The sequence below is a fragment of the Chiloscyllium plagiosum genome, chromosome 1 (genome assembly GCF_004010195.1).
Source record: "Chiloscyllium plagiosum isolate BGI_BamShark_2017 chromosome 1, ASM401019v2, whole genome shotgun sequence".
NCBI classification, from domain to species: domain Eukaryota; kingdom Metazoa; phylum Chordata; class Chondrichthyes; order Orectolobiformes; family Hemiscylliidae; genus Chiloscyllium; species Chiloscyllium plagiosum.
Genome location: NC_057710.1, coordinates 98271527 through 98292807, shown reverse-complemented (window position 1 = coordinate 98292807; position 21281 = coordinate 98271527). Strand labels below are relative to the sequence as shown.

The 21281-nt window shown below is 40.5% G+C and overlaps 1 protein-coding gene across 1 annotated transcript in view; it reads left to right on the top strand.

Moving 5' to 3' along the window:
- LOC122551345 (Krueppel-like factor 3) overlaps window positions 1–21281 on the top strand; it is a 44374-nt gene that overhangs the window by 2219 nt on the left and 20874 nt on the right. The window contains exons 2-5 of the mRNA XM_043693085.1: window positions 1292–1391; window positions 16787–17252; window positions 19948–20031; window positions 20742–20880. Coding sequence (XP_043549020.1) covers window positions 1335–1391; window positions 16787–17252; window positions 19948–20031; window positions 20742–20880 — 746 coding nt within the window. The 5' untranslated portion in view covers window positions 1292–1334. The remainder of the gene's footprint in view (window positions 1–1291; window positions 1392–16786; window positions 17253–19947; window positions 20032–20741; window positions 20881–21281) is intronic.

The following is a 21281-nucleotide window of genomic DNA, read 5'->3' as shown; positions in this document are numbered from 1 at the left end:
TGATGTCATTTAGTCTCCAGAAATTGATGAATTTCTATCTTGAACATGCTCAATATTTGCGCTTCCTCACCCTTCTGGGGTAGAGAATTCTAAAGATTCACCACCCTCTGTTGAAGAAATTTCTCCTCAGCTCACTCTTAAATGGCTTACCTCAAATCTTGAGATTATAACCTTTGATTTTATGCCCAGCAATCCGAGTAATTGCTCTATCTACATCCATCCTGTCATGCCTTATTCGCAATTATTATTAATACTCTCTATTGTATCGTGTGTTTGTAATGACAAGGAAACGTGCGATCATAAGTTTTGAAAGAAGCTAATTCACCTCACGTTTGTTTTGCATTGTAGTTCAGCTAATTTACATTGTTGAATTGTCAAAAGCTCTCAAAAGATCTACACATCCCATTGTGTGATGTATTTTTGGTAGCTCTCCCCTTACCTGCGGTTTGGTAATGCTCAGGTTAAACAACCCTCCCCCCAGTCATCTCTCTAATGAGAGTGTGGCCCTATGGTTCGGAAGGACTATGGTGACCCTATCTTTTTAAAATTTTAGTGAATCCTTTATTCAAATAGGTGTTGATGAAGTAATTTATGGATGCTGTTTGAAATAATGGTGTTAATAAATTAAGTACAGGTCATTCTGCTCTGACATGTGGTTCGTTAATGCAAGTTCATTGCGATTGACGCATGGGGACTGTTTCTAAAACACGAATTTTTAAAATGTGTTGACTGTAACGCGATTATATCACCACTTTAAGCGTTGTTTCTAAAATGCAATTTTTCTATAATGCAGAGTTGCATAAGAACACATCCAACACATTATAGAAGAGTTACATTTTTAGCTTTTTGCTAGCGTTATGTACTTATGATTTTGATTCTTTCAAAGACCATTCATGTACGTTTTAAAATTGGCCATACTCCTGAGAGATTTAAGGGTTGACGCAGACACAGGAAGTGGTCAAGCTTCACATCAGTTACTCCATTTTGTCATCGGTATTATGTCATGCTCAGTTGCTGTTGTCGCACTGATGAAGACCAACAGGAGTGTGCTCACATTAGCATCAGTCTGTCACTTTTTCTGCAGGGATGTTTTAGGAGTATGAGATGGAAGCTATAGTAAAGCCCTTCAGGAAGAGGATTATACTGCTTGACACTTCCCCATTTCTAACTGGAGGTCACATTTCAGATACTATGGCATGCTTCCATAGTTCATTTATTACCTTTGATTGTGATTTGTGAATGCACTGAATGAATTAATAATCCACATTCAAGATCTTCACTTTTCTTTCAGCAGGCAGAAAACCTAACTCTTCTGGGGTTGCAACTCGCTCAAAATGCTTATGTTTGACCGTTTGCCTGGCAAACAAGACCCAATGGAACCCGTTTCAATGGTGAGTGTGAATGTCATCAATTGGTTAAGGAGCAGGAAATCCAAATCCATCACTTTTTTTCATTTTGATTTCTTATCTATTTTCTGATTTAGGGTTTACTTCACATTTCATTAAATAGTTGACACATCCATATTAATAGAGAGGATTTCTTCAAAATACAGCCAACATTAAAATAGGACTCTTCATTTTTACAGTGGATGCTAACGGATATACTTTGTAATTAGTTTACAGCTTATACTGAGTGTATCCAGTTAATAGTTGAGCCTTGCAGATTTGAAAATAAGCTTGCATTTTGATCCACACCTTTTATACCTTTAGCTAATGTGAGATAGAGTAAGAAGGAGAATATAGATAAGTGTTTCTACTCATGATAGTTATCCAATGATCCTTTGCTCAAAATCTACATCTATGACCTTTTGGCTGATGGCAACTTCAACCGGATCTTTTCCTCCTTCAGAAGAAATAAAGAATAGGAAATTGGGTAGACCATACATCTATTCGAGTTGTTCTACCTTTCAGTACAACTATGGTTGGGGTAAGGTCTTCAACCTTAACTCCAAATTTTCACACAATTCCCATATCTCTTCTTGCTCAAAATCTGTCAATCTTTGTCATGAATATGTTTCCATTGGTCTCTGGGGCAGAGAATTCGAAAGATTCACAATTTCGAATGAAGTAAATTTCCTCATCTCAGTTTATAACCACATTTTGTGATTCTGGTGTAAGGACACCCAAAATCCCACCTCCTCTCTCACGCCATAGCCCACCAATGAGTGCAAATATTTCCCAATCTCTCTCAATTCAAAAAATATTTCACTTGCTTTAATTCTTCTAACCTAAGTGAATCACTTCTCACTTCACTACATTGTGCTCCATCCGTGGTGTTCTTGTTAACCTATCCAACCTGCCACTTCACATCCTCCTCTCTACTTCCGTTCCCAGCTGATTTTAGCAATTACATTCTGTGACACTGTTCCCTCATCCAAGTCATCACTGAAGACAAAATCACTGAGGCCCTGTACTGATTCCAGTGGTACCACACTAGTTACAACCTTCCAATCTGAAGATGTAAGGTTTATTCCAACTTTTTGTTTTTAGTACATTGAACAATCCTGAGTCCATGTTATTATATGACCCTCAATCCCAAGAATCCTGATTTTTGTGTGATAGTCTGATTAGGAGAAATCTTTTCACCAGAGACTGGTGAGGTTTGAAAGAATAGTATGAGGAAGGACCCTTGGGGTACATAAATACTTTGATATGCTTTTTAAATTCTATAACCCACAGATCTGTAGGTAAAATCACAACAATCCCAGAGGCCCTTAAGACTGCTGTTTCATTGGAGAGAGGCAATTGGTGATGGCTTAACCTGAGGGTCATCATACCTCTGGTGAGGGAAGAGGTTGAGAAGATGGGACCTTCATAGTGATCTTAGCTGGTACAGAACTGAACCTGTACTGTTGACATCACTCTGCATCGCAAACCAACCATCCAACCAACAGAGCTAACCAACACCCCTGCAAGTCTATAGACAAAAAATTGGAAAGTGGGTATAAGCTGTAAACTAATTTCGCTGGCACAGAAAGGATAAGTCCAAGTGTCAACTTCCTGTGCTATAAATAATTTATGTTCCTTCAGAATGATTCAGAATGGTCCATTGATACATAGCATGTTGCATGAATAGCTATTGTATCAGTAAAAATACATTCCTTGTTCTTGTGAAGTGAGCCAATATGTTTAACATAGAACATTACAGCACAGTACAGGCCCTTCGGCCCTCGATGTTGCGCCGACCTGTCATACCAATCTGAAGTCCATCAAGCCTACACTATTCCATGTACATCCATATGCTTGTCCAATAACGACTTAAATGTACTTAAAGTTGGCGAATCTACTACCATTGCAGGCAAAGCATTCCATACCCTTACTACTCTCTGACATCTGTCCTATATCTATCACCCCTCAATTTAAAGCTATGCCCCCTCATCATCGCCGTCACCATACTTGGAAAAAGGCTCTCCCTCTCCACCCTATCTAACCCTCTGGTTATCTTATATGTCTCTATTAAGTCACCTCTCAACCTTCTTCTCTCTAAGGAAAACAGCCTCAAGTCGCTCAGCCTTTTCTCGTAAGACCTTCCCTCCATACCAGGCAACATCCTAGTAAATCTCCTCTGCACCCTTTCCAAAGCTTCCACATCCTTCTTATAATGCAGTGACCAGAACTGTACACGATACTCCAAGTGCAGCCACACCTGAGTTTTGTGCAGCTGTAGCATAACCTCATGGTTCCGGAACTCAATCCCTCTATTAATAAAAGCTAAAACACTGTATGCCATCTTAACAACCCTGTCAACCTAGGTGGCAACTTTCAAGGATCTGTGTACGTGGACACCGAGATCTCTCTGCTCATCTACACTACCAAGAATCTTACCATTAGCCCCAGTACTTTGCATTCCGGTTACTCCGACCAAAGTGAATCACCTCACACTTGTCCGCGTTAAATTCCCTTTGCCACTCTCAGCCCAGCTCTGCAGCTTATCTATGTAATCTACGACATCCTTCGCCACTATCCACAACTCCACCGATTTTAGTGTCGTCTACAAACTTACTGACAAACAGCAGTGGACCCAACACCGACCCTTGCGGTACACCACTGGTAACTGGACTCCAGGATGAACATTTCCCATTAACCACCACCCTGTGTCTTCTTTCAGCAAGCCAATTACTGATCCAAACTGCTATATCTCCCACAATTCCATTCCTCCGCATTTTGTACAATAGCCTACTGTGGGGAACCTTGTTGAATGCCTTGCTGAATTCCATATACACCACATCAACCGGTTTACTCTCATCTATCTGTTTGGTCACCTTCTCAAAGAAGGCACGACCTACCCTTCACAAAACCGTGCTGACTATCCCTAATCAAATTATTCTATTCTAGATGATTATAAATCCTATCTCTTATAACCTTTTCCAACACTTTACCAACAACTGAAGTAAGGCTCACTAGTCTATAATTACCAGCATTGTCTCTACTCCCCTTCTTGAACAGGGGAACCACATTTGCTATCCTCCAGTCTTCCGGCACTATTCCTGTAGACAATGACGATTTAAAGATCAATGCCAAAGGCTCAGCAATCTCCTCCCTGGCTTCCCAGAGGATCCTAGGACATATCCCATCCAGCCCAGGGGACTTATCTATTTTCACACTCTGCAGGATTTCTAATACCTTTCCTTGTGAACCTCAATCCCATCTAGTCTAGTAGCCTGAATCTCAGTATTCTCCTCGACGACATTGTCATTTTCTAGAGTGAATACTGTCGCAAAATATTCATTTAGTGCTTCCCCTATCTCCTCTGACTCCACTACTATCCCTGATTGGCCCTAATCTTACTCGTTTCATTCTTTTATTCCTTAAATACCTATAGAAAGCCTTAGGGTTTACCCTGATCCTATCCGCCAACAACTTCTCATGTCTCCTCCTGGCTCTGAGCTCTCTCTTTAGGTCTTTCCTGGCTACCTTGTAACCCTCAAGCGCCCTAACTGAGCCTTCACATCTCATCCTAACATAAGCCTTCTTCTTCCTCTTGACCAGAGATTCCACTTCCTTCATAAACTGTAGAGCTCCCACGCTCTACAGTTCCTCCCTGCTTGACAGGTACATACTTATCTCGGACACACAGGAGCTTTTCCTTGAATAAGCTCCACATTTCTAATGTGCCCATTCCCTGCAGTTTCCTTCTCCATCCTATGCTTCCTAAATCTTGCCTAATCGCATTGTAATTGCCTTTCCCCCAGCTGTAACTCTTGTCCAGTGGTAACACCTATCCCTTTCTATCACTTAGTAACAGAATTGTGATCGCTATCACCAAGTCTAACACCTGGCCGGGCTCATTATCCAATACCAAATCTAATGTGGCTTCGCCCCTTGTCGGCCTGTCTACATACTGTGTCAGGAAGCCCTCCTGCACACACTGGACAAAAACTGACCCATCTATAGTACTCATACTATAGTGTTCCCAGTCAATATTTGGAAAGTTGAAGTCCCCTATGACAACTACCCTGTCTCTCTCACTCCTATCGAGAATTATCTTTGCTATCCTTTCCTCTACATCTCTGGAACTATTTGGAGGCCTATAGAAATCTCCCAACAGGGTGACCTTCTTTCCTGTTTCTAACCTCAGCCCATATTACCTCAGTTGACGAGTCCCCAAACATCCTTTCTGCAACTGTAATACTGTCCTTGACCAACAATGCCACACCTCCCCCTCTTTTACCATCTTCTCTATTCTCACTGAAACATTTAAATCCTGGAACCTGCAACAACCATTCCTGTCCCTGCTCTATCCATGTCTCCGAAATGGCCACAACATCGAAGTCCCAGTTAGTTTCTTAGCTCCACAATATTGAAATCCTTCTGTTAGTTGATCAGTATTGTCACACTGTGAAACAGTGTTAGAACATAAGAATTAAGAATAGCAGGGTGCCATTTGTCCACTTGACTTTACTCTTCCATTCAGTTAGTTCATCGCTGAACAGACTGACTTTAATTCCATTTTCCTGCCAGTCCCCATTCTCGTTGACTCCCCTTTGATTCAAACGTCTATCTAGGTCCTACTTGAATATATTCAACAACCCTCTACATCTCTGGAACTATTTGGAGCCTATAGAAAACTCCCAACAGGGTGACCTTCTTTCCTGTTTCTAACGTCAGCCCATATTACCTCAGTTGACGAGTCCCCAAACATCCTTTCTGCAACTGTAATACTGTCCTTGACCAACAATGCCATACCTCCCCCTCTTTTACCATCTTCTCCCATGTCCCATCTTTGTGGGCGGCACGGTGGCACAGTGGTTAGCACTACTGCCTCACAGCGCTAGAGACCCGGGTTCAATTCCCGCCTCAGACTACTGACTGTGTGGAGTTTGCACATTCTCCCCGTGTCTGCGTGGGTTTCCTCCGTGTGCTCCGGTTTCCTCCCACAGTCCAAAGCTGTGCAGGTCAGGTGAATTGGCCATGCTAAATTGCCCGTAGTGTTAGGTAAGGGGTAAATGTAGGGGAATGGGTGGGTTGCGCTTCGGCGGGGCGGTGTGGATTTGTTGGGCCGAAGGGCCTGTTTCCACACTGTAAGTAATCTAATCTAATCTAATCTAAAACCCAATTTCTAACTTTTCTTTTTGGGGGGAGAAAATTCCAAAGTCTCCCAACTGTCTGAGAAAAAAGAAAAGGTCCTTTCCATCTCGATCTCAATTGGTAGACTCTTTATTTTGAAATTATGTCTTCAAGTTTTAAGTTCCCCAGCAGTGAAAGCATCCTCACAGCATCTACTGTCAAGTTTCTCAGAATCTTAACTGTTTCAATAACCTGACCATTTACCTCTTTAAAACATTATCAAAACAAAACACTATTTTGAGCACTTTTATTCTGGACATCTGATGGAGCGTACAGCAAGTTCATTGTTTCGATACTAATATTGATTTTTGATGTCAAAGATGTCTCTAGGATGATTACCACCTTGTAATAAACTATAGGTTTCAGGAAATTAACTGAAAACTAAATATTGTTGGACATTCCTGTTGAAATATGGGCACAGATTGTCAGGTCACTGTGAAGAATTCTGTGTTTTATTTTCAGCCCAGACTTATGATCCTGGCTGGGTTAGCTGACCTGTTAACTATTGGGAGATAGGGCAAATTGGGGTTTGTTTTATGTATGCTGTGGGTTAATTTGTTTAGACTGGTTTAGAATGTTGTGTCTGAACTGTGGTGCAATTTACCATGGTTATAAAAATGTGGGCTGTTTTCAGAGGAGGTTGTTTAATATGGATTGGTAAGGGGTTCCTCAGTTGAGATGGGAGCTCTCATTTAAAAAAAATGCTTTTCTTTTCAGTTTTTTAGGTAAAAGCAGACAGGGAAGTCCCTCGAGGAGCAGCTGTATAATTGTAATTAACACATCCTAGTGGAGTCGTGCATTCCATTCAGTGCTCTCTTCATTTGTTTATAGATGAGCCTTGACCAGAACTTGGCATTGCCGTCCAATTGCAAAACCGTTCACAGTTAATCCTAATCGTATTGTGGCCTAACATTTACAATCAAAATCTTCTGATCAGAATTCTCCACCCGAACCAGGGGGATAATTTTAGTATCAGTGCTGTTGTCTGGTTGAGATCATGTGTTTCAGCACAATCCCAAACTTTCTGATCTATTTTAACTCCATGTATACTGATGAATCAGTTGGTATAGCTGATCATTAAAAGACATAAATCAGAACAAAGAGATCAGCTGTCACACTGCTACAGTTCGTACAGACTACAAGTGTCACAATAATATTAGAAGGAGCAATCAAAGCATTGCTATTTTGATTCAGTTCCAGGATATAGATGTACTAAATATCAGCAGTGAGGGAAGCATTAGCAAAACAGCAATTACCAGCAGCACCCAAAAAGACTCAAAAATCATAAGAGATCAGATTTTCCAGTTTTAGTACATGGCTTGCAGACTCCTCAAAGGAAGAATATCTATCCTTACAGTCAAACAAAAAATGCTGTTTATTTATAATTCACTCACACGTGTGTTAACTGCTTACGAGGTGGCAGTTACTTCTTGGTGTGAAGTTCATAATTAAAAACAGGGATAGCCTTATTGGTGTGACCTTCTTTCCAAAGGTAGCTTGTGTCTCTTTGTTTAGGGTATTGGTTGCAATTATTTTAACAGAGCGTGTCTGGTAGCCTGCAGAATATTTTGTTTCCATGGCAAAGAGAAGTCAGCTACTATCCTTGTTGAGTTATGAAAATTACAGAATTTTATCCTAGTTGTACATGTTAAAAATTTGTATTTATAGTCAGTTTTCAGGTCAGTGGTTATACACAGGAAAAGGCAAAGAATGAGACGTTATTTATTCCCAAGCTCCTAAGGAAAGGCTGTTTTCTCTTAACCTTGGTTTAATCCAGAGCAGTGGAGAAAATGATTTATATTCGAGTGATATTGATACTTGCAGCAAGTGTGCTTTGAATGAAACATTATTACAGACAAGCAGTTTAATTAACTCTAATTCTAAACTTTTTTGAGGCATGAACTGATTTAAAGCAACATTTGCCATAAACTCAGGGGACAATGCTTAGATCAGACCTTCATAATAAAAAGTAAGTACATCCTCAACAGATTTGAGAGTATAAATAAGGTGTCGTGTTCAACAAAGCTCAACCAGATCATTCAGCACAGAAAAGACTGCTGATAACTTTTAGGAAAAAGCACTTGGTGATGCATTAAATTGGCTAGAAGAGGGATTGCAGTTAAAATCTCTCAGTACCTATTCATGAGAAAAAGGGAGTTTAGATATTATTTGGGTCAATTGGTACAGTTTTGCACATTACATAATCTTTCTTCTGCAAACCTTATTCATAATGTTGTTCATGTAAATATTGCATTCTTTAATAATGTATGCTGAAGAAAAACACAAATTATCAATAAATGTTAGGAGGCAGAGCAATTTACTAATTAGCATCCTTTAGATAAGTGCAGAGTGGGGAGTAATGTCTGTTTAATCCAGAACGACATGTCATAGTTTTAGGATAAGGGGTAGCAGATTTAAAACTGAGATAAGGAGAAATTACTTCTCTCAAAAGGTCATGAATCTATGGAAGTGACTACTCCACACTGTGGTGGATGCTGGAACATTGAGTAAATTTAAGTTAGAAATAGGCAGATTTTTAATTACTAATGGGTTGAAGCGTTACGGAGAGCAGGCAGGAAAATGGAGTTGAGGCTGAGATTAGGCTCAAGGGGCTCCTTTGCCTCCTTCTGTTTCGAGTCTTTAATGTTCTATGTAACCAAACTAATATGAAATAAATTCCTGCTACTTCTATTCTTCACTTGCTTCTTTTACCAAAAGAGCAGAAACCTTTGGCATAATTCTTACATAATCTATGAATGCCTTGAAAAAAGGGACAAACATTGGCTTTGCAGGTGATGATGCCTGGTGAAGTACCCCATTGTGGACATTCTCTGCACAACAAACTTTGGAGATGAAGGCAACATTGTAGTTTAGCTTTTCTAGCAGTCTAATTTTTTGAGTAAAAATAGAAATTTCTCTGCATCTGCTGTCATCATCACAATGATAATCATGTCCACAGGAACTTTATAAAAAGAGGCCATGGTGATCATATTGAGGATTTCCAAAACTCTTTGAAATTGAGAAACAACTCGGTCTTGTGTTTCCCCACCTTGTTGTGCCTGAGCTCGGTATCGTGCACACACTGATTTTATCAACAGGCTAACCACCTGCTCAGAAAATCCAAATACAGTCAATATACGTCAATAGGAGAAAGATGTAAAACAGATTAAAATGTTGAGTTGACAGCCACACTAGTTAAAACTGACTGTGTAGAATATCTGATGAATAGTCTAATTGGAAACCTAGTCATATATTACTTGGAATCACATACATGCATAGAACTTTCCTGTGAAGGATTTTATAATGAGTATATGTGTACATATTTATAGTGCTTTCTTGACTTTGATGTTCCAAAGTGCCTCACAGGCAATGAGGTTCTTTTTTGAGGTACAGTCAATATTACAATGTAGGAAATAAGTAAAAATATAAAGGACCTGCGCATATAGAAGCCTTTTCATGTGATCTAGAAGCTGAGTGTATATTCTGAGAGAATAAAACAAAACTGGACAATGACATGGCCAATTTTCAACTTTCTTTCTGTTCCACCTCTAGATACTATTATCTAAAAATCAATGTATGACATTAGTTTAACATAAAGCAATCTATACTCATTCTGCTATTGACTTTATCTTCACATCAATGAATTGCAGCAGACATTCCAAAAATCAAATGGGTTGATAAATCTGGCAATCTGCCAATCTATACTTTAACATGACGGCATTCAGTTCTTAAAGGAGCAACATCACAATAATTGAGGAGACACCAAATGGCACAACTATGTCATTTGGAAACTAATGGCCATAACAGCAGCAACTTGTGATATTGTTGTGTTTAGAAACAAGTTTCTGTGAGATTTATGTCATCATCTCATAGTGCCTGAGAAACTGGCACTGAAATTCTGAAATAAAAACAGAAAATACCCAACATGCCTGGCAGTACCTATGAAAACTGAAACAATTGAAGTTAGTTTCTTTCAAAGGAGCAATAGTGAGAAATGTTTAAAGCAGGAATGGGTAAAGGAGGAAAGAACAGAAGTGAGAGTATGTGATAAGGTGGAGGATGGGTGATAATCAGTGACAGTAGGGATGATGATGCCTGAGAATAAGGTAGCAGTGATTATGCAATGAAATTGATAAACTTGACTTTGATTAGAAGACAAAGGACATAAATCAAGGTTTGTGGAGCAATTAACAATGAAGACCATTCCTCTTCAAAGAAAGGCCACATTCTTCCATGGTATTTTATTGAGTCTTTTGTTTCACTCTAGTAGCTGTTTCTTTGGCTTTAAGTGACCTTTATTTCATCTCTTTGCGAGTGAAAGAATTATTTTAGATATTCAGCTGCTAAAAGTGCAATACCATGGTGCTACTCAATCCTGAGGTCTGGTAATGGTCTTTTGTCACATTGCTTCTTTTTCTTGGGTTTATTGTGACATGTCTAACTTTACCTTCAAAATTGCTGCAAGTTTTGTTATAATGTTTAATTTGAATCCAGTGCATGTTCCTAAAACCTATGAATTTCAGCTGTTCTCTGTATAATAATTGCAGTGTAAAGTGGTGTAATGACCTAATTTGAGGAAATATGCTTATTTAAGAGTCCTCCATTCCTGTCATTATTAGCAGCAAACATCAGCATAAATATATATTTTTCATTCCCTAAGTTGTTATTGAGATGCCAGTATAGAGTGTTATTTTACCTTGAGAAACTTTGGCTGGAATTCAACGCATTTTTCAGTGCCTGTACCAAAATCTCAAATATGTTTTTTTTAAAAAGGTTTACTGCCAGTTAGGAAATGTTCAAGCATAATCTTTCACCCTATAGTCATTGGAGAAGCTCTCCTGCTCCTCTTGGCCTTAGCAGGGCTCTTCTGACCCTAAACCTCTTCACTATCAAGTTAGTCTGACAAAACAGTTACTTTCTGTTCACTTAAAATTGCAGTTAGGTTCTGATGACATCGTCAGGATCCAAAACGTTCTTGATTGCTTTCCAGACTGCCTGCTCAGAATTAGAGCAGTTGAGGACCTGAGTCTGTCAGCTGCAGTAGATCTGTGGTGGTTAGCTAATGCCTGAAATTAACATGACACGCCATTCAATTTCAAGTAGGTTAACAAGATGAGAGTAAAGTCAAAAATCACATGACACTAGGTTATAATCCAGCAGGTTTATTTGAAACCACAAATGTTAGAAGCACCCACCATTCCCCCGAGGCAGCCTGAGGAAGAAGCAGGGGCTCCGAAACTGTGCGGCTCCAAATAAACCTGTTGGACTATAACCCGGAGCCGTGTGATCTTTGACTTTGTCTACCCCAGTCCAACACTGGCACCTCCACATTAAGATTAGAATAGTCACTTTTTTTGTCCCTGAAAGTATGCTGCAGTTTCCCTTTGAAATGCAAACGTAATAAACCTCATTGCAATTGGATAGTAGACTTCAACTGGCAAATATTTATTGGAGACAAGTCTGTTACTGTTGTGGAAAAAATAAGTTCCAGATAAATATATTTCGACTTTTGTACTTAGAACCATAGACAGACCATACACAAAAAAAGACCATTCGGCCCATTGTGTTTGACCCAGCTGAATAAACTAGCTATCCATTCAAATCCTACCTTGCTCATAAACTTGCAGTTTGTAGTGCTTCAAGTGCAGATCCAACTTCTTTTGAAATGAGTTCAGGGTTTTCGCCTCAACCATCAATCCTTTTTAGAGAATTCCAAACAGCCACCACACTGTAGGTGAAAAACATTTTCCTCACGCCCCCCTCAAATCCTTTTCCCGATCACCTTAAATTTTTGCCCTTTAGGAATTGAATGAATGATTTATTTATTGTCACTTGCAATTTACAGTGAATAATATAGTAAAATACAGTGCAAAGCTTCAGCAGTTACCACAATCTGGTGCCATTTTGAATCGTGTAAGAACAAAGAGGATTGTGAACCCTGAACTGGCTCACCAATGATACCTGCCCCACCTACCAGCACCACTCCCACCAATGTAGGAGTTGCCAATCTTTCGGTGCCATTTCTTTGCCATTGGGCCCACCTGTGCTGGACCAACACTTTCCTGGCAATAAGGAGTCCCTGGTTCTGCTGCCACCTCAATGACGCCAGGGGTCCCATGCTGTCACCTCACCAACACCAAGAATCCCACTCCAATCACCCGCTTCCAAGATGTCGCCTTGCTGGCGCCGCCATCTTGAAATGTCCGCAGCTGCTGCCATCTCCAGTCACTGGAGGAGCTTTGCCACCATCCCCAAGGATGTCCCTGCTGCCACCACTGCCTGCAGTTACCGTGAGGAGACTCATCTGCCGTTGCCTCCCATTGCTGAGAGGTGCTGCCATTTTGCGTATGGCCACTGTAGATACCAGGATGATTTTGTGACTAATCTACTGCAAAAGGCTCCAAAGAGAAGAGAAATGAAAAGAAATGGAGAAAAAAGAGCAGAACTAAAAAGAAAGAAGAACAACGAAGGAAAGCATGCAGGATTGGATGAGCTCGAGAGATGTCCAGCTGCTCCACAGCCATCTTTAATTGACACCTCTGCTAGGGAAATGGGCGCCCCATTCTATTCAAGCCCCTTGTTATTGTGTATACTTCATTAATATATCCATTGGCTTTCTCTGGTGTAACTTTACAAGCCCTAGCCTATCCAATCTTTCCTCAAAGCAGCATACTGGTCTAACAAATAACTATAATATTTCTAGCATTACATCCCTGCCCTTGCATGTCACCTGATAAAGGAAAACAACCCATTTACCATCTTTCCCATCTTGGCTACTTGTCCTGGCACTTTCAGGAACCTGTGGACATGCACTCCAAGATTTCTCATTTCCTCCACCCCTCTCTATATACCCCTGTTTTTATGTATTCCCTTCTTGTTTGCCCTCCCTAAATGCAGAACCTTGAACATCTCCAGATTTGTGTCATCAAATTTCCCAATTATGCTGCCAGCATTTAAGGCAAAATCATTAATATATTCCACAAACAGAATGGGACACATCATTGAATCCTGTGGAACACCAGATTAGACCGCATTCCATTTGCAAAATCATTTGTCACTCATTACATTTTGTTTTCTGTCAGTGAGCTAATTTTGAATCCAACTTGCCACATTCACTTGTATCCTGCAGACTTGAATTTTTCATCATGATCTGCCACATGAGACCTTGCAAAATACTTTACAGAATCCATGGAGACATCATCCACTGTAATACCATCATCAATCCTTGTTATTTCTGCAAAAAAAATCAGTTAAATCAACAAGACGCGAGGTTCCTTAACAAACGTGCTGACTCGCCCTGATTAATCCATGCCATTTAATTCTGTCTCACAATATGGCTCTCAATACAGTGATGTCAGAGCAACTGGCATTTAATTATTTGTTCTATCTAGCTGCAGTGGTTTGCAGACCTCCAGTCCTCTGGTACCTCACCTGTATCTAGTAAGAATTAGAAAATTACCCTAAGAGTATCCAATACTTCTTTCTGGTTTCCTTTTACAGCCTAAAATAGAATTCATCAAACGCTGATGTTTTATCCACCTTCATGTAGTTCAGTCCCTCTGAGACTTCCCTTATCTTTAAGCTTTGTTATCTAATATTTCACAGTCCTTTTCTTTGACTACAATATCAGCAACCTCTGTCTCCTTTGTGAAGACAGAAATGAAATACTCATTTAGCACCCTACATCTCTATGACTCCATGTTCTATGCATTGCTGACCTCATAGGTTCAACCTTTCCATAGTCATCCTTTTACTCCAATGTACCGATAAAACATCTTTGAATTTTCTTTAATTTTACGGGCCAAGATTTTTTCATACCCTTTGATTTCTTTCCTAATTTCTTTTTCTTTTACTTCAATCCTATCTTTTTAAAATCTTTTGAGCTCCTAAAAAAACTGTTTTTTGGAAATTGTCATAAGCTGTATTTTTCTGCTTTACTCTACTCTGTTTGCTTCTGGATGACAGAGGGAGGACTTGATTTGGCATCACCACCTTTTTCTTTGTGAGATAAGTCTACACTGAGCCTGTAGAATTCTTAGTTTTGAATGTTTCCACTAACTTTCCTTCAAGTAGCAATAACCAATCCACTTTTGCCAAATCATCAGTTTTGTGAAGATTGTCTTCCTCCAAATTGCAACTTTTATTCCTGTTCCCTTTTGTTCCTTTTCATAACAATGCTAAATCTAACTGTATTATGATCACTCTCTCCAAAATTGTCACCCACTGCTACTTCATGTGCCAACCCAGCTTCATTTCCTAAGATTAAATCTAGAATTGTGCCATGACTCTTCGGGCTAATGTGTTGACTGATAAAGTTCTCTTGAATGCAGTTCAACGATTTGTGCTACTTGAGCCTTTCACACCGTTTTAATACTGCTGAAGTGGGAGTTGATGTGGGGCATGCTGCCACAGGGCACACAGATACAAGATGGTCACGGAGCCATTACGTGGAAAAGTAAAGCGAAACATACACAGATACTGCCTGTGCCAACAGGATGCCTGCACAATAGACACAAAACATAGATAATTAATTTAAGGCAGGTGGGGGAAGAGAGTACACACCAGTAATGTCTACTGCCTGCCGAAGTGTCTTAGTCCAGTCACCACCTTCAATAGAAATGTTAACTACCTGAGACTGCTTCTGTAAACAAACCATGCTGCATAAACAAAGACTTGGACCATTTTACCATTAAATGTATAAAATATTGTGACATGTGCTCTGAGGAGGAGAGAAGGCTCACTGCTGATAGCCATGCTGCTGGACATCTCTCTCTCCCCGGCGCTCTGGATTCTTTGTACAATAAACTCTGTCGTTCAATCCCGATTCTGACTCCAAGACTGGAGATTTTCCCCACAACACTGCCAAGTTTCTCTGCTGTAAATTTTTAACGTCTGCTTCCTCTGTTTTTCAGAATCACTCACTCTGTTTCTGCCTCCTGTTCGTTGCTTTGAATTTTCCCTCCGGTTTCCATCTCACTAGGATTTGGAGTTTAAATCCTCCCAACAGCACTTGCAAACCTGCCTGTGAAAATATTTATTCCACTTCTATCCAGGTGTATCCAATCTGTACAGGGCCCACCTTCCACAGGACCGGTCTCAAGGCTCACTCCCCTCCACCAGCTTTTCAGTCACATGTTCAATCATTCCATTCTCCTAATTCCATGCATGCTGCACGTGGGACTGGGATTTATCCTAAAACTATTGTTTCAGGTGTCAAGCCATTCGCTTGCAACTTAGCTCCCTGAAATCTGCTTTCAGACTCTCACCCGTATTCCTACCAACATTGACCTTGACCTCTGGTTGATTACCTTCCCCAGATCATCCTTTACCCTGGCACCAGGGAGCCAACATGCCATCCCAGTGTCATGTTGGCAGTTGCAGAAACACATGTCTGATCCCCTGAGTATGGAATCCTCTATTACTATGGCTGGTTTGTTCTGCCTCCACCTCCCTTTCCCCTCACCCACCATACTCTCTCCCCATTACCTGTACAGCTGGACAACACTTTATGCCAAGGTGCCAGTGACTTGGCTTTGGTATACTTTCCTGAGGAATCATCACCCTCCTCTGTATCCAAAATGCATTGTTGATTAAACTCCTGAGATGCTTAACTGATTCTCTTAGATTGCCTGGCAGTCACCCATTTCCTCAGTTGCTGTATGCTTCTAACCATGTAGTGTGACCACCTCCCTAAACATGTGTAGCCATGTCATCCTCATGGATGCACAAAAGTGAGTCCAGCCACTTCTCAAGTACTGAGATCCAGCTTGTGCTGCAGGTGACACATCCTGTGGTTCCCAGCTGTGTAAATGTCTCTACATAGGGTGCATTGATGTAGGATCAAAGCTGTAACTGGCTTGTATGTTAAATTTATAAACATTTAAAGAAGAATTAATTTTATTTATAAGGTTACAATAGTTTCCTTCTGGAGAGTGGTCAGGCAAATCTAAGTACTCCTAATTAATGTCAAAACTGAGATCAGCTAGTTATAGTATCTGGGACATGAATATCTGTAGTTCAGCTGCACTCTACCATTATTGTGTCATTAAAGTAGTTAAATAGTTTGACTCCTGAATTCCACAGTCACCGATACTTAAGGTCAGCACAGTGAAATGCACTATCGCTTCACAAATGATTAAAGTAGTTGGAGAGTGAAATGATTCACTTGAGTGATTTTAGAGTTGGAGTTTTATATTTAGTTTTCCTTGCTTGTTTTGCAGCCATTCCAGCAGGGGTACAGGGTCCGAATAAAGAACGATATTAAACCTGAGAATAAACACAGCGTTATTTACTCAACGTTCCACGGCTGCCACGGTGGACTCTTCCAATCACTTGAGGCTAGTGGAAGCCAAATCGAACCAGTCGATCTTTCGTTGAACAAAAGACACTCTCCACACATGTCAAGCTCCCCTTCGTCCCCCTATTCAATGACTATGCTAACTTCTGTATCTCCTACGATGAGCAAATCACATTGCAGTTCACCCAATAAGAGGTCACCTCAGCCTCCTATCAGCATGCCATTAACCATCCCTACTGTTCTCAGTGGTCCATTGTTATCCCGCTCTGGAATCCCAGGCTCAGGCTTGTATCCAGTTATTCATCCAGTGGTCGTACAGCCTGTTGTGTACACGCAACCCATCATGGTGCCCACTATGATAAAGGATGAAATGAGAAATAATCAACAAGGTAAGTGTAATATCTGAGGAGGCCATACAGTAAGTGAAATTTGTCTTTTTCTATGTTGCTGTGTGCACTAATGAATTCATTGCAGCCTGAAACAGATTATTATTGAAATATTTAAAGTGAAGAAAGAACTTACACCTTTCATTATTCGGTATATCATAAACATTCTCCCACTCGGCACGTTTTAGATAAAATAAAGTTGATAGGGTTGTTAAGAAGGTGTAGGGTATGTTGGCTTTCATTCATCGGGAGATTCAGCTTAAGAGCCATGAGGTTATGCTGCAGCTCTATAAAGCCCTGGTTAGATCACACTTGGAATATTTTGTTCAGTTCACTAAAAGATGGATATGGAAGTTTTAGAGAGGGTGCAGAAGAGATTTACCAGGATGCTGCCTGTACTGTGCCTATTAAGAAAGTTCAACGGAGAAAAAGGTAGGAGTGAAGAAGGACGAGAGGTGAGTTGATAGAGGTGTACAAGACAATGAGAGGCATAGATAGAGTGGATGGCCAGGGTGGAAATGGCTATCATGAGGGGGCACAATTTTGAGGTGATTGGAGGAAGGTTTAGGGCGGAGGTGGGGAACCTTTTCATGTTGGAAGGCCGCATTATGTTAGTTGTAATCTAATAAGGCCGCATCCAAGAAACCTCAATTATATATTCTTCAAAATTCACATTATTTTGTAAAAATCTAACTACTATGTACTAACTAACTAAAAAAAGGAAAAAAAAAGTTAATTCTAAAGTTAACTAATCTTTTAATGACTTTGTTGTGACTGCTTTTTGTAGGAAAGCATTTGAATATTTGGTTGCAGCACGGAGGTCTGCAGTTTTCACTGATCCTCTAGATGGATATCCATCATTTGTGACCTGAAGGGTGTCTTGATTTTGGTTAAGTAGGAGAATGCAGATTTGCAGCAATAAGTGGGGATTATTTCGTTGAATTTTCTTTTACTCGCTGGTATTTTAAATACATTCATTTTAAGATTAAAATAAAAATAATAAAGGACAAAAAACATATTAATAAAAAAAAAATATTTGTTCTGCAAAATTTGGATTCATTCAAAAGGCCACACACAATGGCCGAGAAGGCTGCAGGTTCCCCACCCCTGGTTTAGGGGATATGTCAGAGGTAGGTTCTTTACACAGAGAGTGGTGGAATGCGCTGCCAGCGGTGGTAGTAGAGTCAGATACATTAGGGACATTTAAGCGACACTTGGATAGGCACATGGATGATAGTACAATGAAGGGTATGTAGGTTAGGTTGCTCTTATATTAGGTTAAAAGGTCAACATAACATCTAGAGCTGAAGGCCCTGTACTGTGTTATACTGTTCTTTGTTCTATATCCCAAAGAACTTTTTACCACCAATATGATCACTGTTATTCAGCGAACATGGCAGGAACTTTGCACAGTAGCACTAAGACAGAGAAACCCGTAAATGTGGTCTAATGATCTTGGTTGAGGGAAGAATGATTGCTAGGATATTCCAGGAAATCTGTTTTTCTTCAAATATTGGCATGAGCTATTTCTGTTCACCCAGTGAGGTCTTGGTTTAGCTTTGTATCTGGGAGAAGGCACATCTGACAAGATGGAATGCTCTAAGTACTGCACTGAGGTGTTGCACTTGATTGGTTAAGTCCTCGGGCTTCATAACCAGTGGTTCAGAGTTGAGTGTGCTACCACTGAGCCAAACTGGCAATCGAATAGATAACTTTTTTCAAAGTACTAATTTAATATTGTTTCATTTCCCAAAAATTTCAAAAACTTTCTTAAATGAAGTTACAGTTTGGCTTGGATTTTCCTTCAGATGGAAGATGTTGGATGGACATTAGAGTAAGGTAGGGGCAAGATTAGAGTGGTGCTGGAAAAGCACAGCAGGTCAGCATCATCCGAGGAGCAGCAAAATCAACGTTTCGGGCAAAAGCCCTTCATCATCAGCCCTCCTGATGAAGGGCTTTTGCCTGAAACATCGATTTTCCTGCTCCTCAGATGCTGCCTTACCTGCTGTGCTTTTCCAGCACCACTCTAATCTTGACTCTGATCTCCAGCATCTGCAGTCCTCACTTTCACCTAATTAGAGTAAGGTAGACCTCCTGCATTCATCTTTTGTTTCTCCCATAACCTTCATCCATTTACTGTATCTAATTTATAGGCCAATGAGATTCCAGCAGCACAATGGAGCCTACCATGGTTAAAAAGGAGATTTTGAGCAGTGCTGCTATGGGTAGACTTTGACAGCATCAGTGAGTTAAAGTCCCTTCTTGAAGGAAGGAGTTGCATACTTTTAAATCTTAGAGACAGACACATCCTGCAAAAGGAGAAGATTGCAAGACACGAGGCTTTACCTGGGTCTTTCCCCACAAGGCCTACATGATGGCCTGCACCTCCAGTCCTCCATTACCATCTGCTAGACAATCCCAACATGCAGAAGTAATAGGAATGGATGGGAGAGAATTGGGATTGAAAGACAGGTCCTTAAGCAGTCCCCAGTGAAATAGAGCGTGCTAGGAAATGATGGTAGACCTCTACACTGCATTTTGCCACTATTTTCACCACTATCTCACCTGCTTTGGGATGGGACAGCAGCGAAATCAGCCTAATATTCTGTATAATGTCCTGGAAATAAATATTCAAATGTGATTCGCCATTTGTTTTATTGAATACTTCAACTTTTTAAATATATGTTTCCCTCCCCAGATCCTCTTATGCAATGTGCTATTTCTGGTGCTCGACATATTTCCAGGCAACAGCACATGCAACTTTGTAACCATCCACATGGAGGTAAATATGAATGACACCACCTTGGAAATAAATTTTACTGTCACCAAATTACAGAAACTAACAAAAATGAGAATGGGGGTGATACAGTTTACCTTTTCTTCATAGAATCCATAGAATCCCTAGTGTGAAAGTGGGCCATTTGGCCCATTGAGTCCACACTGACCCTCTGGAGAGCAGACCAGGCCCTGCCCCGCCCCGCCCCGCACCCATTCCTAGATCCTTGCATTTTCCATGGCTAATCCACCTAGGCTGTACATCCCAGGTCACTATGGGCAATTTAGCATGGCCAATACACCTAATCTAATGACCTGATGAAGGAGCAGCGCTCTGAAAGCTAGTGCTTCCAATTAAACCTGTTGGACTATAAACTGGCGTTGTGAGTTTTAACTTTGTACATCCCAGTCCAACACCGGCATCTCCAAATCATGACACCTAACCTACACGTCTTTGGATTGTGAGAGGAAACTGGAGCACCCGGAGGAAATGCATGCAGTCATGGGGAGAATGTGCAAACTCCTAACAGACAGTTGCCCAAGACTGGAATCGAACCCAGGTCCCTGGTGCTGTGAGGCACCAGTACTAACCACTGAGCTATCGTACTGCCCTCTTTCCAATTCCCATTCTCTCTGGATTCATGTGTAATATGTTACCACATGACTTTAAAAATCTTGTTTTTAACAGATATTTCCTTTTTGTTTTCTATTGGCTAGGTCAACTGCTTCATTCTGGTGAACAAGATCCCTTGATGATGAAAGTGATAAAATGTGAGCAAGAATTTGATTCAGATAGCTGCATCAATGAGGTATCTTCTTCAGCCCTCAGTCCTATGCAGTCAATTAGGTCGCATGAGTAAGTACTTTGTACAGCTTTTGTATTTTACCCATTAATATAAATGTACAAGATAGGAATATAAATGACCTGTGTGGGTGATCTTAGGAAAGGAAGGAAGATCTCTTTCCAATTGCCCTTCTCTCTGGATTCTATCATTCCTGCTACACCACATACTTCTGTAAAGTACTGGTTCACTGAGCCACCTGACTTGCCTTTCATTGCATTTATACGAGTGACGTATGCCTCAAAGGAATGTAGGCTTGCCGGTTGTTGGAAGTTTACTATTTCTTGGGAAGGCCAATGAAACTTAGCCATGTGGCTCAGCAGATTTATTGGAAGTCCTTAGTGTAGTAACAGTAATGCTGTGGTGTACTGGATCAAGGATTGCTGTAAAGACAGTCCTAGAATTTTGATTTATT